The sequence below is a fragment of the Rissa tridactyla genome, chromosome 5 (assembly GCF_028500815.1).
Source record: "Rissa tridactyla isolate bRisTri1 chromosome 5, bRisTri1.patW.cur.20221130, whole genome shotgun sequence".
NCBI lineage: Eukaryota > Metazoa > Chordata > Aves > Charadriiformes > Laridae > Rissa > Rissa tridactyla.
The window spans coordinates 71,568,938-71,586,221 of record NC_071470.1 but is presented as its reverse complement, the minus strand read 5'-3'; the positions used below and the strand labels follow the sequence as shown (position 1 = coordinate 71,586,221).

The 17,284-nt window shown below is 37.3% G+C and overlaps 1 protein-coding gene across 6 annotated transcripts in view; it reads left to right on the top strand.

Annotated features, from left to right (window-relative positions):
- The window catches only part of INPP4B (inositol polyphosphate-4-phosphatase type II B), a 497,007-nt gene that overhangs the window by 298,418 nt on the left and 181,305 nt on the right, over positions 1 to 17,284 (top strand). For all 6 annotated transcript variants that reach the window (XR_008466520.1, XR_008466517.1, XR_008466521.1 and 3 more), the window contains 3 exons: positions 2,223 to 2,353; positions 9,445 to 9,549; positions 14,789 to 14,897. Coding sequence is in view for 1 of the 6 variants with exons in the window: in XM_054201960.1 (XP_054057935.1) it covers positions 2,223 to 2,353; positions 9,445 to 9,549; positions 14,789 to 14,897 (345 nt within the window). In the remaining 5 variants the exon portion in view is untranslated. The remainder of the gene's footprint in view (positions 1 to 2,222; positions 2,354 to 9,444; positions 9,550 to 14,788; positions 14,898 to 17,284) is intronic.

Sequence of the window (17,284 nt, the reverse complement as noted above, 5' to 3'; positions counted from 1 at the left end):
TGCTAAAAATGCTCAAGATTACTATAAAACTGCACGCTTCCTTTATTAAAACATTGCAGATAAGATGTGTCTTTTTATGACATACTAGGTGGCTGTATTTTGACTTCAGTGATATGTATGTGTTTCTGAAAGGAAACAAATACAAACCTTGTCAACAACAATCGGGTGGGAAAACACATCTTTGAAAACATGTTAAAGTTAATGTGGTGGGATTTGAATTTTCCGTGCCTGTTGGTGTCAATGCAGTTAACTCATAGTCAGCCAGTTAAACCAGTTTTGGGTTTTGGTTGGATAATTTAGTCTGAGATAAGGGATTTCTATTCCTGCTGTTGCTTGGCTTGGGCATGGCACCAACAGCTCCAGGAGGGGGCTCAGACAGAGGCAGGGGACAGAGCCCCAACAGTGGGTTTTTCATGGGACGGAGGGCTCTGAATGTGGCATATTGATGTGCCCGCCACTCCCTGTATAGTGTTTCTCCAGCCTCTGCAGAATACTATATTCCTGTATACAAGGAGCAGTAGAGTTTTGGAGCTCAGCCTAGATCCAAACGTTGTTCCTAAAACTGTTAAATAAGACAACATAAATATCAAGGGCCAAAATATCTTCACTGCAAATAAATAAAATTGGATACCCTGCCAAATCTTATGAGCTTTTCTTAGGAGGAAGCCCTGAGATTTTCATTTAATGGGATATCTCATTTTAAGCTGCTAAAAACTTGCAAGGAAGATGGTGGGTTTGTCCTCCCTGCTGATGATTCTTATGGTACAGCATTACCAGTTCATATTGATGGAGGAAAGTTGAACTGTTTCGCCTACTTCTGTTCTTCAGGTTGAATGAAATGGAAAAAAGTAATCATATGTCACTAGTAAACTCCCAACGAGTTCACGTATTGTAATCTTTGTTTCCATTTTGATGCTTTCAAGGACACGTATAAACAAAATGCCTTAATTCTGCTTCCAGTGCAATCTGTTTAATTTTGATTGTCATATTAACCAGGAGCAGAATTGTGACCATATAGCTCATTCTAATTCTGTTCGCTCTAATGCAGAGATAATAATGACGGGGAAAAAAATCAGTGTATCAGTGTGGGGCTTTTCTGTTTAAGAAATAATTTTAAGACTTTTTGGCTAGTGGTCAGAATTGTTGCAGTAAGTGTAGCTCTATGTTCCTGTGCTGCAGTCTCATTGGTCTTTGTCTCCCCCCTTCTGCCCCCTCTGTTTTTCGTTTCTCTTCAGTGATTTTTTTTATGTGCAAGATCTGTCCTCATAGGAGTCTTTTTTTGAGACTTACGAGAGTTGCAGTGAAACAGTCTGCTTGATACTTTGAGGAAAATGAGGAAAAGTAGTTGGCTGTGGTGCACAAGTTTTCTCCAAGATTTCACAATTACAAGACTCGAGATCTTTCCCTTTCAGTTTCTTTAAAAGCAGGTCCCCCAAAGGGGCTCTGGGGGATAGATGTAGGATGAACTTGCTTTGCAAGTGGGGAAAACAAACAGAAAGCTCGGTGTACTGTAACTATGCTTGTTTGTGTAGGAAATTAAAGTGATCTGTGTTTCACTCGGGTCAGCTCTCAAGCGTGTACAGGAAAACTGATAATTTGCTAAAGGATTTCCTTTTGGATTTTCAGTGACATGTTTGGTTACCATAACACTGCTATTTTGGCCTGATGAACACAGCTGTAAGGCTGAAGATTAAGTCTTAGGGGACCGGTGGGGTTTTTTTGGTTTGTGGTGCCTTGGTTACACCGACATTTGTAGAAACGCTGCTAAAACTGTGTTTATGATGTGTATGAAAGTATCCAAGAGTAGAGTGTATCAAAACAGCTACGCTGCAAGAATTGTAAAAGAAGCAAACTTTGTATTCTCTACAATAGTGTTTACTATTTCTTTAGAAAAAGTTACTTGTGTGAGCACAGCTCTCTGGAGCCTGGAAGCCTTCTTACCTCCAGGGAAGAAATAATGTTTCAGTTTGCAGGCCACTGCATTTGTACCAGATGAGTTTTGAACACAAATTACTGTGTTATTCTCTGATTTGACATTCTTTATTGTCGGGCTGAATAGCAGAGCTGAAATCAGCAGATTTTACAAGTGTCATGAAAACAGATTTCATTTGAATTACGAAGTGCTTTTGATATTTTTTAACAAACTGGTTTTGGATTGATTGGATTAATGTTAATGGATTAATGAGTTAATTGGCGCCTTCTCTTTTTGCCTTTTAATACAGGAATCAGGAACTTAAAGACTTGGGAGAACTTGCTCCTCACTGGGACAACATGCGCAAAAGTGTTATTGCTCACTGTGATCAGATGTTGAGCATGTACCAGGATACTCTTGCAGAGCTTGGAAAGCATACAGGTACAAATCGATGGTTCTATGAAAGTAGGTTCTCCTCTTCTAGAGCAGTTAAGAATTAACTAGATTGATTGTTATTAAATAGTGGCATATTCAGCAGAAATAAAACACAGAAAAATGAAATATCTTTAGTAATTTTATTTCTGAAGTACTCGCAGGTGCCCTATTTCCTCATCTAAATTTTTTTCATGCACTTCATCAGCTTTTCACAGTTAACATGGTACATGTTTACACAGCTGCCAAAAAAATAAACCATTGGAGAAGTGGAGGGGTGTGTTTTAATTGCCTGTTTCCTTGAATATACTGCTCTGCTAGTATTGAATACCACCTGCCAATTGAAACCAGCTTTCGAGGTAGTTTTGTTAGGTTTTGTTGAAACCTAACATAAGTTGCATTTAACAGACACAGTAACATCTAGCTATGCTTTGCATATCCTCAGCGTAGTAGTTGTCATTGCCCACATGGTGCCAGAAAAGCACAGAATTAATGTGGGACGGGCAGTCTGTCCTCCGTCCAGAAATAGCAGTATGTGCTGCCGTGTTTTAATATTTCATCTGGAAATGTGGTTTTACGTTATGATGTGTGCTGGATGCTTGTTCAGTTAGTATCTGCCGGAGTCCTCTGGTCAGGGACTATAATGTATTGTAGTGGGATAAGACAGCATCAGTGACAAATGGGCAGAAAAGGCAGCTGGTCTTTTCCTCCTGTAGTAATTCTTACTTGTAAAAAGAACACGAAAAGACTGCAGAACAAATTATTTCTTCTTTTGAATGTCTTTTCTTTTGATTGTTCGCAAATCATTCAAGGAACTTAGAAGAATTCTTTTCTATATTGTGAGACTGCTGGAATTATTTCCTGAGTAACACTGTACTTTGAGCAAACAAGGATTTCTGTCTGTTTATAGCATGCCTTTCTGCCTCTTCCTGCTCGTGCACACCGCCCTCTCCCCCTGGTTTTTGACATGTCCTGGAAGGAAATGGGCGCATTTGTTCTGAATCACTACAGAGGCCTTGTTTTTGTTGCTGCTTTCTTGCTGGTATCATATTTCTAACGCCATTCCTCACGTTCACTATCTCAAATACGTGTTTTTGATGACCGTGCTGCCATTATTGCTTGGATATGCTGTTTCGCCCGGTATTCTCACCATTAGATGTTCCCACTATGGCTTTACTCCGCAGTTGTGTGTGTGTGTGCGTGTCCGAGGTAAACACTGTGCATTGTGTTACATGTACATAAGTTTGCAACCTAGAATATTTCTAAAAAAGGGATACATTATAGTTATGAATATTTGTAAAAATAGAGGTAAAAACGATGATAACATCTTTTGAAATACCTGGTATATATTTGTGGAGAATTTGCAGTATTTTCTTAATTATTTGTAGCTTTCTACATAGTTCAAACAAAACTTTTTTTGTGTATACTGAGAAACAGAGCAATCAGGTTTTAGTTCAATATACAACCAAAACGCATAGCAGAATGATTTCTTCTTATAGAGAATTGGGTGCATTTACTTTTATTGTAATGAATCTGCTGCATTTAATAGGCGAGACACCAATCTTTCCCTTCCAAAATAGGCATTAAAACTGTACTTCTGTCATTTATCCATCATCTTGTAATACAGGACTGAGCGTGGTATTTCTCATTCCAGATTGCTTTGCAACAGCTTTCTTGGTCACAGGAAAAGAGAAAGCCTGGTTTAGTTTATGAGCAAACAACAGTCTCTAACTGAAACTAACCATTTTGGGAGCAGTTGATCATCTACTTAAATGCAGGGCGGGGGGAAGCTCATCTGTTACACTAAATGTATAAAAATTTGCATTTTTGTTGCAAAAGTGTAATTTTTGTATTTACTACATCAGATTATTGTGGTTCTGATTTTGGCAGACTACTGTCTGATCCATTATGACACTTCCTATGTTTCTGTGCTTTAACTAATTTTTTTTTTTTTAATGCCTTGCCAATTACATTTTGAAAACACTCCATAAAGTGTCATATGCAAGGCAATAAATACAGATTGTGAAGGAATCAATGTAATAATTATCACTTGCAGGAAAATATTGAAATGACGTTTTGAGTTTTTTTTTAAAAAAAAAGAGAATGTAACATATTAAACGTAAATCCTGCAAGGCCTGTATTGTGCCAAGTGAATCTGAAAAGGGTTGGTGATGTTAAATGACCTATCTTAACAGTGATTTGAGAGAACTGCAGCAGACCAGGGAACCTGAGATTATCAAGGAGCACAGAACCAGCACATATAAAAAAAAAAAAAAAAAAAAGAGTAGGAACATTTATCCAAAAACAAAGGAAAGCAGAAATCAAAGCAACATAATAATTGTAGTGAAGATGAGAAATAATGAGGAGGTGTTAATTTGGAGGCCAACACTCAGGTACATGCTTTAAATCTCATTTCTTCAACAATGCTTTTTTTCGCCCATTACTAGCATGGTGCCGGTAAGATACTTGTTTATACTTGGAAATCCACTGATTTTACATCTTGTGTGAAAAGTTACTTTAACATTCGAAAACTGATTTCATTGTCATCAGTGGGATATGTGCACATTCTAAAGCCAAATAATGGCACAGTTCTTCTAATGAAGACAATATTTACTTTTAACCCTGCGCTATCATATTTTTGTTCTTATTAAATCACAAATTAAATTAGATGATAAATCCTCTGAGTAGTGAGTGTCCCTTTAAAGTTGTTCCATAGAGATCTAACATTTTTTCAATTGAATGTACTGTCTATATGTGTGTAGAGCTAGCCTAAAACCTCAAATCTGCATTTTGATCCTTTAGGTAATGTAGGATTTGGCTGCCCAAAAGTAAAACAAAATCTAGAACAGATTCTTATTTGCTTCTGCTGTCTGTAACTTGCCTTTAACCAGTTTATTTTTGCTTCCTAGATCATTTACAACAAGTAATTGAAATTCTCTATGAAACAGAGATTAATCTCTTTTGCAACAGTTTTCAGAAGTTTGTCCCTACTGCTTTTTTTTCCAAAGGAATAGGATGGATGCAGATAAATTTATTGTATGTTTTAAGATGTCCTGGTTCCTCTTCCATTCCCATTTGAAGATGGTTCTTCTCTATAAACAGCATACATAATAACTTTAAAAAACGAGATTATAGTGTTTGATAAGAAAGCAAGACAGACATAGGTTTGACTTCATATTGTAGTTGCACAAAAAATAACGTTGAGAGAACATTGTAGGGACTGGAAATTTCAGTACCCACAAGGTAGAAAATGCTATGATTAGAGATGTGAGTACAACTTTAATTCAGACTTCTCAGGTCAACATATTTCAACACAGTCTTTACTTACCCATTGTCAGAGATTCACGCCAAAAAAGATTTTGCTTTATGGTTCGTCCTTTGTAGGTTTCTCACTTCATCTTAGTCAGCTTGTTGCCTGACTTTGGGTTGAGGTGCTTCTCTCCATTCTGAAACAGCTTGAAAATTGCAGTGCTCAGGAGTACCTGTGCATCTGCGCTGGAGATCCGGATCTGCTTGGAAACAGGCACCCATCCTAGCAGCAGTAGTTTGGGATCAGCAGTACTTCTACTTAAGAACTCGACAAGGTTGATTTTTCTAAACTAGATCTGGCCTCAGATGGAGAACTCCTGAGTCAGGTTGCTATTTTGGGAAGCCTTGTTTCAAGACAAGGCCAACTGGGCATGTTCCTCTTAGAAAGCCACGGAGTGCTTTTGCCTCTGCCTTTGCTTCACTGCCATGTTGGCAGACGGAGATATGTGGAAGCACCAACTCATTGACACTCTTCTCCTTCCTTGATACATCAGAAGCAAGGTTAAGGTTAATGTGTTTACCATCTTTGCTTTGTTACTTGCTGAACAATTACTTTCTTTTAACAAGGGGCTTTTTACTTGTATCTTGTCACAAACAATTGTGAAGGACCAACAATTGTAAGTCACCTAGGTGCAAATATCTCCAGTCTCCTTTTATATCAGCACTAGGGAAGACTGTTCACTCGTAAGCAGTGTACAGAAGGGGAGATAGCATCTGTAAATAATTTTTTTCCAAAATATTTCCACATTCCTCATATACAATGACACGTTGGGTTTTCGAGAGATACCTGCTTCAGGCTCAGCTGAGCTATTTGTGGAATTTAATGGAGAAGAATGTTAGCAGACCACTTAATTTCTTTTTAAAATTGAGAGATTGCAGTGAAAGTATCAGGAGACTGCATTAGTGTTTGACAGCAATTTTGGTTTAGTAGCATATTTGCTGAAAATGGAGGCTTAAGGAAGTTAATACTATGTCAAATTTGAGTTGTTTTGGCAAACACTTTTATCCTCAAAAATGGGGCAGAATTTTAGAGAAAGCCAAGTATTTTTATTTTAAGGAAACATAATAACAGGAATCTTAAAAGGGTTAGGTAACATCAAAACAAATCATTTCAGGTTGATCTAAACCACAAATTTTGTGATTTGGGGAGGGAGTAGAACTTTGAAACTCTTTTTGTTTGTTTTAGTCTGACCTGAAGTGACTTATTCTCCCCACACACACCCCTCCCAATTATTTATATATATTTTTTCCCCATTTCAGTCATCAAACTGAAAATTATTCGTTATTTATCCAAAAGGAGAAGAAAAGACAATTGAGGTTGAGGCAATTGATTATTGCTCTGGGGAACTGGGCACTATCTCTGTCACAAAGTTCCTATGTGACACTAGGCAAGTCAGACTGCAGAAGTGGTTATGCTGTATGCTTATTTTTGGAAGGCTGGCAATAGCCGCAAGCCGTTTTGCAGGAGTACTCAGTACTTACGGGTGTAATTCAGCTCAGAGGGAGCCGTGTTTCCAAAATGGAATGTGATGTTGCATTATAATTCCTACTCTGCAGAATGAGATCCTCCATATCTCATACTGATGCATTGTTTCTTAAGTGCTTCGACCTTAAGTTATTCTCTGCCATTACAATGGATAAAATTATAACCCTTTTGCTCAGCCAGTTAAGCTTATTCTAAAAATATTTGCAAAGCCCTTAGAAACGGTAGTGATGCATGCAGTAGACAGGTTTGAGGAAATTAATAATCCTGTCTTTGTGGGAGGCTTGAGCAATATATTTGAATCCAGATACTGAAGTAGAAGTTGGAAACAAAATGCTTCTAAGGTGAGCAGCAAAGACCCTAAACACTCAATGAGCTGGAAAAAGCTAGTGTGTGATATGTCACTGAAGTCTGGTTCACAGGTTGTCGTCAGGTGGATGTCAGATGAAGGCTGCTTCTATATTCTGGTGTTTCCTGACTTTGAAGAGTTTAATCTTGCAACAATACTAACAACTATTTTAATAGAGGGAATGTAGTTTTCTTGGTCCTTAAATACAATTTACCAAGTTACTTAAAAACAAACAAACTAACTCTACTCAAAATTAGTTTTATCACATGGATGATACTGGAAATGCAGATTGAGATATTAGTTCCACTGCATGGATCTCTCATACCTGAGTAACCTGAGAATAACTGATAGCAATAGGTGGTTATTATCCCATGCGTTTCTGGCATGGGACGGGAAGGAATTCTTGCTTCACAGGTCTTCCCTGAAAAGAATAATGAGACTCAGCAGTGCTGCATGTGTTCTATTCCAGCTCAGGATAGATGTGTAGTCCAGGGAGAGCAGGCTCTTCTCCTTCCTACTTTTCTTTTGCCTGTCCCTTTTAATCCACTGTCATCTTATTCTCTTAGTCTGCCAGTGTTTCCGTGTCTCAGATCCAGTTATTACTCCTTAAGCTTTGATCTTGGTCTCAACTGAATTCTCATAAATAATCTGCCCCCTTTTTGTTTTCTTCCCTAATGATTTACAGTCTCCTCGCCTGTGCTGTTCCCATTTCCTTTCTGTTACAGTTTGAGTTCCCTTCACTGCTCCCATAATTTTTTCTTTCTGCGCTTTCCAGATGCAGGTTTCCCACTGTTGTTCCTCATCATCAATGACTCCTAGTTTCAGCCCGCATCCCCACGTTTCCTATCAAATCTGAATGTTTGACTCCTGTCAATTGTTTTTCTTGCTACCTTTGCTCTTAGTCTTTGTTAAAGTATTATTTTAAGTTACTAAGCTTAAGTAGCAGCCTCAGCAGGGTTGGCTTGTCTGGAGCGTTGCCCTCTGGCAATGTGGTTTGCATTGGGAGGCTCAATGCTTTGTCCTGCTGGAATCTATGGCAGTTTCAATAGATAACCTCTAGCAAATCTTGATTGAGCAAGTCAAAAAGAAGAATTTCAAATATTTCCTTTATCTTTTTTTTTTTTCAAGAAAAGGTTGAACATTCCCAAACATATTTTTTTTTAATACTATTTGAATGAGAGGAATTTTAGTCCAAATTATTAATAGTTGGCAAAATGATAGGGTGCTGAAAAAATGGTCTAAGTAAATCTTGGTCTGCCTGAGTGAGAAGGTAGGACCACCTCTTTCCTAACCTATACCCTTTTATTTTATATATGCTGTATCAAATATCTCCAGGTAAATTACATTTTCCTACCCTTAGGCTTTAATTATATTCCTTTATACCACCATAGAGTTACTCATAATCTCATACTTTTGAAGTACACAACCAGATTTTTTTAGTTTTTTCCAGACTATTGTGCTTCTTGTGATTCTGGCTTTTTAGAAAGAAGACTAATTTATAGCTTTTCTTAAGGTAGTTTATGTTTCTTTACTTGAACTTCCTAGGAAGAACGCATAGTCAATGTAGTATTTTTGGTTTAAGAAAAAAATGTTGCTGGATGAAAACGTAGTACCATCATAGCGTGGTACCCCTGTGTTTTTAGCACAGAATAAACATAATGCACATTAACTGTGACATTGTTTCCAGCAGACTGCAGACCGATTTCAGACAGCAGGAAAAAAAGTCTAGCACCTAGAATAAAAAATTAGATTGTTCTTTGAATTAAAAGCTGTTTTGTTGCTTCCAATATGGATACATGCTGAGAGTCGGTTAGCAAACCATTCTTCTCAATATACAATTACACATTAAAAGTAAATTAAAGAAGACTCCTAACATACAAGTATTGTCCTCACATTAAAAGAAGACAAAACATCTGCTGGGTGCTTAAGATAATGATTCTTTAAACTTTTGTTTTTCAGGTTCTTCCTTCAAATCAAGCTGTAGCAAAGGAGAAAAAACACTAGAATTCATCCCTATAAATCTTCATCTGCAAAGAATGCACGTGCATAGTCCTCGATTGAAAGGTAAAGTATAATCTGCAGAGAAATTCCCTAAGTGTGACAAGGTATGCTTTGAAGTACAATTAAACTTGCAACTGAGAGGTATGGTTTCCATTTTAGCCCTTTTTAAGATGTAAATAATTTATATATCTGGTCTCAAGGGTGAACATTAGGTGGACATGCTTTCAGATGGAATGTTAAAACCACAATAGAACTCAAAGGTATTCTGTTTAGAGAGTTGAATCTTGGTCACTTTGAATTTTTCACTTAATGATAGGACTGGCAACAGTCTTGTTAAACTTTGTAAGTAGGACATAAAAATGCTACAGATAAAAAGTATGGAAAGTAATAGCGTTAAATTGATTTTATTTTTTTTTTTGTAATTTTTAGCAAATTTATGTGCAATTTGGGCTTACATGGATTTGGAATAGTGCTGAGGAGAAAAGAATATCACACAAAATACAGGGACTTTTAAGGAAAATCCTGAGATTCATATCGTGTTGCATGTGTTTTGCCAATCAGTGAAGTTTGTACAGTGTTAGCGTGTTTGTAAGATTCATGCAGTATGGCTTGATACAGGAGGTTTCTTGTATGACTAGATTGTTTCTTGTGTTTTTGGCTTGTTTTGTGGTTGTTTTGGCTTTTTTAAGAAAATCAAAATCAAGCTTCCAACTTCATTATTTAAAAATCTGTACTTCTGTGTGTACTTAAAGTGTTTAATTTTTCACTTTGTTTAGTGGGCTCTAGAAACATTCTGTGTGGATATTTCCTGCCTGTGTTTTGTCTACGTATCTGGAACCTGCCTGTCTTCCTGATGGGTTTGGTTTCATTCTCTCCGGCCTGTGCATCTGCTTCTATACCCCAAGTTTTGGACGTTGTTTGGAATATTTCTAGAGCAACTGAGTGTGTACTGTCCATAGAGGACTACACTTAAGTAAATCATGAGATCAAAGAAGTGACCAGCTTGCCCATTCTTCACATTTCTGTACAAGTTCTGAAACCCGCAGCCAGACACACTGCCGCTGAGATTGATCAGAAGTCCTGAGTCTGTGCTGAAACTTAGGAATCAGGTCCAAAGTTAAAGCTATGCAAGGGTTTTCTCTTCCTCATCTTCTGAAGCCACAAGCTTTGGATACTGACTACAGATCTTGGAAAACTAAGGCGTGATTAACAAAATTTCTATTAAGTTCCAGGGTGTCTTGTGCTCATTTTGTTTCTATGAAGCTTCAAACAAATAAGTAACTGCAGAATATATCTTCACTGAAATGTATTGGTAACCTATGCGTGGTTAAAAATATTCTGTTGTAGTGGTGCAGAACTAATACTGTCATGATTCATACTGACACACTGCACAATGTTCAGTAAGATTCACGTCCTTCTAGGGCATCGGCTTAATTTTTCATTATGATCCGTAATGTCAGTGGAGTGTAAAAGCCAGTCTTACCTGTCTTGTTTCTAAGGTGGGGTTTTTTTCCCCGTTGTACCACCAGAGATAGTGATAGAGCACAATACATTTCCTCCCAGAGATTGCTGGGATGAACTCACCAGCCTAGGGGATGCGAGTTGCATGGTTCCATTAAGAACAGTGTTACCTCTAAACTTAATATATCCTATTTTTTAGGAAGCTTATTGAGCCCAGCGCTGCTTGTGACTAAATCAGCCTATTCAGTGCTATCCTGTACCACGTAAGCATTTGCTTAGTATTAAGTGAAAATATCTCACCAATTATGCTGAAAATACTGCGAACGTTAATAACTTCTGGAAAGAGGGATAATTTTCTGTAATGTCTTCTCTGATTCTGTTTAATACAGAATTCTGTTGCTGCTACTTGCCTATAATTTTAGGAGCATCCTTTACAGACAAAAGATTATATTGATACATATATGTGAGCAAATCATAGTACAGTGAATAATTTGTTGATAAATTGAGATCTATTAAATTTGCTGTCACTGAAAAAACATGGAAATTACACTCTTGTAAGTTTTTTGCCTTATGAATACGCTCTGCATCTAAGCAGATTGTAAAACAGTAAGTACAAACAATAATTATCGGAGTATTATCCTGTGTACTGCTGATGTTCATCCACTTCCAAGTTGGAACATGGGGACTTCTGATTGTCTGTTAGATATTGTATTAGTTCAATATTTTCTTATTTCTTTTACTAAACAACGGTGCCTCCAAACATTTTAACAAGATGGGGATTTATAGAGACAGAATGACAGCACAAATTTTAATTTAGCTAATGTTTTGAAGTTAATTAATTAACTCAAGAGCATTTTGAGATTTCTAATGACTACAGGTGGCCAGAACCTTAATTTTATGTCTTTGAAAGAAAACCTCTCTGGGAACAGGGCACTGTGTGTCTATTTGCTAAATAAAAAAGTGGAATGAAATGCCACTTACTTAATCACCCACAACTTTTACACTACTTGAATTTTGGTTTGTTTTTAATGAATTTTCTCCTTTCTTCTCCAAAACCACTTTGCTTGCGGCATATGGTTAATCCATAATTAAAAAGGGTACAGAAAGAGATAAATCTTCTAAATTTAGAACTTTGTTTAAATTATAAAACTCTCCCTTTTTTCTTTAGCTGATGCTCACTGACATGAGAATTAGATAACACTGTTCTTGTTACACTCAAGTTTAGAGATTGCAAAATGCTAACAAAAAAACTTGTTTTAAAATCAGGGAAATTCTGCTTACACGTATTTTTGGAAGACTGACACCTTGGTTATGGGAAGCTCTTTTAATTTCTCTACATACTAAATAGGTTCCTGAGAAGGCAAGCAGGTTGCTTCAAATTTGAGATTGAGCTCTCCTTGACATAAAAATCCCCCAACTCTTTAAATTGGTCTGATAAAGCTTAGGTTTATGGAACTTCTACTGTGTTGCTGTGGTTGTCACCATGTTGCAAAAGCTCTGTGTTTTATTCTGGAAGGAGCGATGAGCAGGTAGTTTATATTTCTGCACAGTGAAGGAATTGTTATTTTTTTGGTGAGTGTGTAACTGGTGTTAATGTTTCACTTGTATGAGTAGGAGGTGAGTGTATTTTGAGTCAGAATAGTTAGTATGAAATAATGATTGATATAAAGCTCAACTTCCTTACACTCTAATCTTCGGCATTTTCTTCCTTCAAATTCCAAAGTAATTATTTGAGGAAGGGTTGAGGGTTTTTTGAACATCTGTTAATTAATAATTTTGGGGGAGCACGCTGACAATATGATACAGCTCCTACAACACTCTGCTGCATTTTCAGCTTTGTCTCCACTGTAGAGAGTTGTCAGCAGTACTCAGTTCTTGAGGTGCATGATGATTCCGAGTTACTGGAGCATTCCTGTACCAGTGCACTCATGCTGACACTGCATGTCCTTCACAAGGAGCTGCATTGATGTGTACATGGAGCACATCACAAGGCATTCCTCCTGAGTCTTGCAGTGCTTTCCAGTGTACTATGCCCTGGAGAGTGGGAGTGAGACTGCCCCATGCCCATCACCAGGGTCGTAGATGTTTTCTTCTTCTTTGCCATCTTCACTTTCCCATCTTCACTTTCCCATGTTTGCTTGCATGGGGTAGGCACTCAGCAGTTCCGAGTGTGTTTGTGTCTCAATCAGCTGTTCCTTGACCATGCTGAGAAGAGTAGTTATAAGCAGGGTCACTATTTATTTTCAAAACAGAATTGGGAAAAGCACCAGGGTTTAATCTTTTAAATGTTTTCCTGTAGTTTCATGAGTTATCTGTAAACATAGTCAGAAGCCATTATTCGGTTAACCTGGCGGGTTCATCTCTTATTTTGTTTTCAAGCCACCATTGTTTAAAGCAATAGAACTACTTATTGTCAAGTACCGGTGGAGCTCTAATAGCCCAAGATTATGTATTATGGATAAATCTCTATGAAGACCTGAAAGAATGGGCTATTTAAGAATCTCGAAGCTCACCTGAGGCTAATGAAATTATGTCACTTTTCCTTTTAAGTGGAAATGGAAGACTCACCAATTCATTAGAGTTCAAATCAATTTGAGTGAATATGCTTTGAGATTCAGCTCTGGAAGTAAAACATAGTTCATTAACTGTGAATCATTTGTACAGTGTTCTTGCTTCTAGGGATATTTATCATCAGAATGCAAGAAAAGTTCTATTTTAGGAGAGGATTAGATTTTAATTTACATGGTAAGCTTCCCTGATGGATAAAATAGTTCACACATAAAAAATTCCTCTACTGTTTCCTGTAGAAATACTTTTTAAGAATGAGACATTCTGACCTGTATTTTTATATCTTCAGTGAGCTTCAGCACAAAACCAGTACTGCTTAGTGCAAACATAAATTCTTCAAATGTAAATTTAAACTTTGAAGGAATAGTTATTGTGGTTTGGGATGTAATTAAATCTTCATCTCTGCACTGACAATCAATCACAAGCTCAAAATGAGAGGCAGTTTTTTAAAAAGGTGTTGCCTCTCCAGTTCTGTAAGCATACACCTATGCAAAAAGTTCATCCCATATGTCACAATGTACATACAGAGAGTAACAACACTTTGTTGTCTCAGCAAGAATTTCAATAGTATAGTTTATTTCCTGTTCTGGTAGCTTTTCAACTGAAAACAACTGACTTGCTCTGTGTTCATGAGCATATATAAAAATAAGTGTCTGTCGTAGAAGAAGGCTCTTCAATTTAGCATTAAACAGGTAATTATATTGGAAAGTGGAAGCTAAACAAAATCAAACTTGTCACTTGAAGTCTTTAAATCAAGATCAGATGTCTCCTTTTTTTTTTTTTAAAAAAAAAAAAAGATGCCTTCACTCAACCAGAAGACATAAGCTTGATGCAGGAATCATTAGCTGTAATTCTGTAGCCTGTGTTATTCAGGCAGTCAGACTATTCCATCATAATGGTCTCTTTTGACTCCAAAATGCATGAATCTGTGCATCTCAACATGACTAGAAGTTAAATAATGGAAGAGGTAATAAAGTGAAATACACAAAGGGCCAATTTACTTGGCAGCTTTGTAAACTGCAGAGCTAGAATATTGTTCTACGCTGTGGCATATAATTTAGACATAACAATAAATCAGATAAACTTTCTAAGGTGTGCAGGTGGCTGTATGGAAAGATTGATTAACTCTTGGGCTTCCTTGAGACACAGATTCTCAATTATTCCTTGGAAATAATATAGACTACTCATCCTCATGTCTTGTAGAGTGGAGGTTGTGTTGCCATACCTTGGGCATAGGCACATGAAATCTCCCTGTTGTCTGTTTCTGTTCCAGATGCTCTCTATGATGTCATCACTGTGGGAGCCCCGGCAGCACATTTCCAAGGATTTAAGAATGGTGGTCTCCGAAAACTGTTGAGTAAATTTGAAGCAGAAAGACGAAAGTAAGTATTTTTGTAAGTAGCTAGGAAAATATCTTTAAGGTTACGTGAAAATATTATGAGCTCACTGAGTAGCAAAACAGTTTACCCTGCTGAATTCATGGAAGACTAAAATCTAGTAGGACTGGACAAGAATTAATTCATGAAATATTTCCTTTATCTTCCCTGCTTTGCTGGACTGCAAAATTGAAGCACAATTTACTTTTAATGTCAAGGCTTATTTTGAACATGAACTCAGAATTATGAAACTTTCTTCCTGTATTTCATGAAGCTTGAGGAATATCAGTGCTTGAAAACATGCTGTTCAGAATGAGATATCTCTTTGGTAGTTCTTGTGCTAAGTGGAGAGTAGTTATAGACAATTTTTCAATAAAGAAACACTAACTTAAGGTAGCATCTTCATTTCTGACAGCCCTGGGCATATGCTAACAAAAAAATCTTTTTAGCACACCTGGGAAGTAAATAAGAAAATATTGTTTTTCTTATTCTTCAGAAAGCCAAAATGAGACTAAGCAAAGATAAAGGCCTTAACTGGGTTTTCAGTTTATTGCTGTACTCAAATGCTTCGTTAACCACTGAACATGTACAAAAGTGTCGGTTGCATATTTTGCTAACTAAGAATTGGACGTGCTTGTGTTTGTTACTATGGCTGTTAAAAAGTTTTGAGCAGCCGCAGCTGTCACTGGCAGCACCCGTAGTTGAGACTGCTCCACACTTGGACTGACTGTGCCACCCCCGTGCGATCAGTGGCACAGCTTTCGAAAGGGAATGCAGGAAGGACTGTATGTATGCTGATCTGAATCATCCCGACTCTCCATAGAAAATTAATTCCGTTATATTCAATGCTCAAAAAAGTTTCACAGGTACAATATCATAAAGAATAAAAGGAGAAATCATAAAAATCTACTGTTGACTTCTGGGTTGACTAAAAGTTTACATCAATGCTAAAACCAAAGGAAAACCAGCAGATATATTTGCTTTGAAAAGTGTATTATTATTTTTTCTGTTTGCACTGCATGATATAAAAACCCCATTAAATCTTCTAAAATCCTTCATTTCCCTGGCCACCTCTGGTGACAAAACTTGCCAATGAAACACAAATATCATTGATTACCTGAGACCCATGAATGGACTTTGTGTTAACAGCAGGTACCTATTCTGCTATCAGACTATTCTAGGCAGCCTTATGCCCATGATATAGAGGCTTATGAAGTACATGCTTCCTGATGGAGAAAATGTCTAAAGACATTTCTGAAGTCTCTGCTACTTAACTATCTGATTAATAGAGTTACAATAGTATATAATGGGGTTTTTTATTGTATTTCGTAAGAAGAAAATTAAGTCATATGTGATATAAAGAACTTTGCCGTTCCAGCCATCAGAGTGTTCAGCTTTCAGGAAATGAACCGTTTCTCACTTGCACGGTCCTGCAGCATATCCACATTGGCAGAATGTGATTTCCCAAAATGAAGGATAGCTGTGAGGCAAACTTGAAATTATCACCTGTGATTTCTGTTTGTTGGAGAAAAAAGGGAAAATACCTTATGGGCAAGAGACCTAGTATCTCATAAGAATGACTAGACAATGACCTTTTTTCTTAGTTGCCCGTTACAGGGGAGGGGAGATGATGGGCTTGACTCCTTTCTTTGGATCCTGTGGAATGTTACATGTCAAAAGGCTAGGATGGCAAAGGATACTTGGTGCAGCACAGCCTCTTCTCGTTTTGATTCACTCTTATTTCACTGTCTCAACCATTGTAGACCTCTAAGTTGATAGAGGTTTGTGTTCAGGAGCACTGGGTAAAGCTTTGTGCAGGTTTTATCAAGGCATTTCATACCTATTTCAAAGTGCCTACACGTCAGCTTATATTTGCCCTGCTTCTTAGACTTTTCTGCATCCCTCAGAAGCACCTGTCTTTTGGTGACTTTCAAGGACAGGATACTGGACTTTTACTGTGCCAGAGCAGTCTTTGTGTTTCTTTGTACCCCTGGGAGAGCAGAAGTCTGTCTTTAGGGTGATATAACCAGGCTAACTGGTTATATCTTCCTAAAAAAAAGAGCTTGAGTCAGTCTAGCAAATTTAAGTTTGAGCACTAAAAGCAAGGGACTGCAATTTTTAGTGAATCACTTACCAGACCTGAAGAAATGGTCACTTAGTGTGTGAATTCCCACAAAGTAGTAAGAAGGAGACCTCCAAAATTCATCTTCTATCTTTGAGGGCAGCTCAAAGAGAACTCCACATGTTGTTTTTTTTTCCTTCCACTAGAAAAACTTGTGTGAGACGAAAGACAGGAGAAAACAAGCTCTGAATATGATCTCACTTATTTGAATATTCAAGAGTGGGTCTACTTTAAATAGATACAAGAAAGGACCATTCTCATTCTTACCACA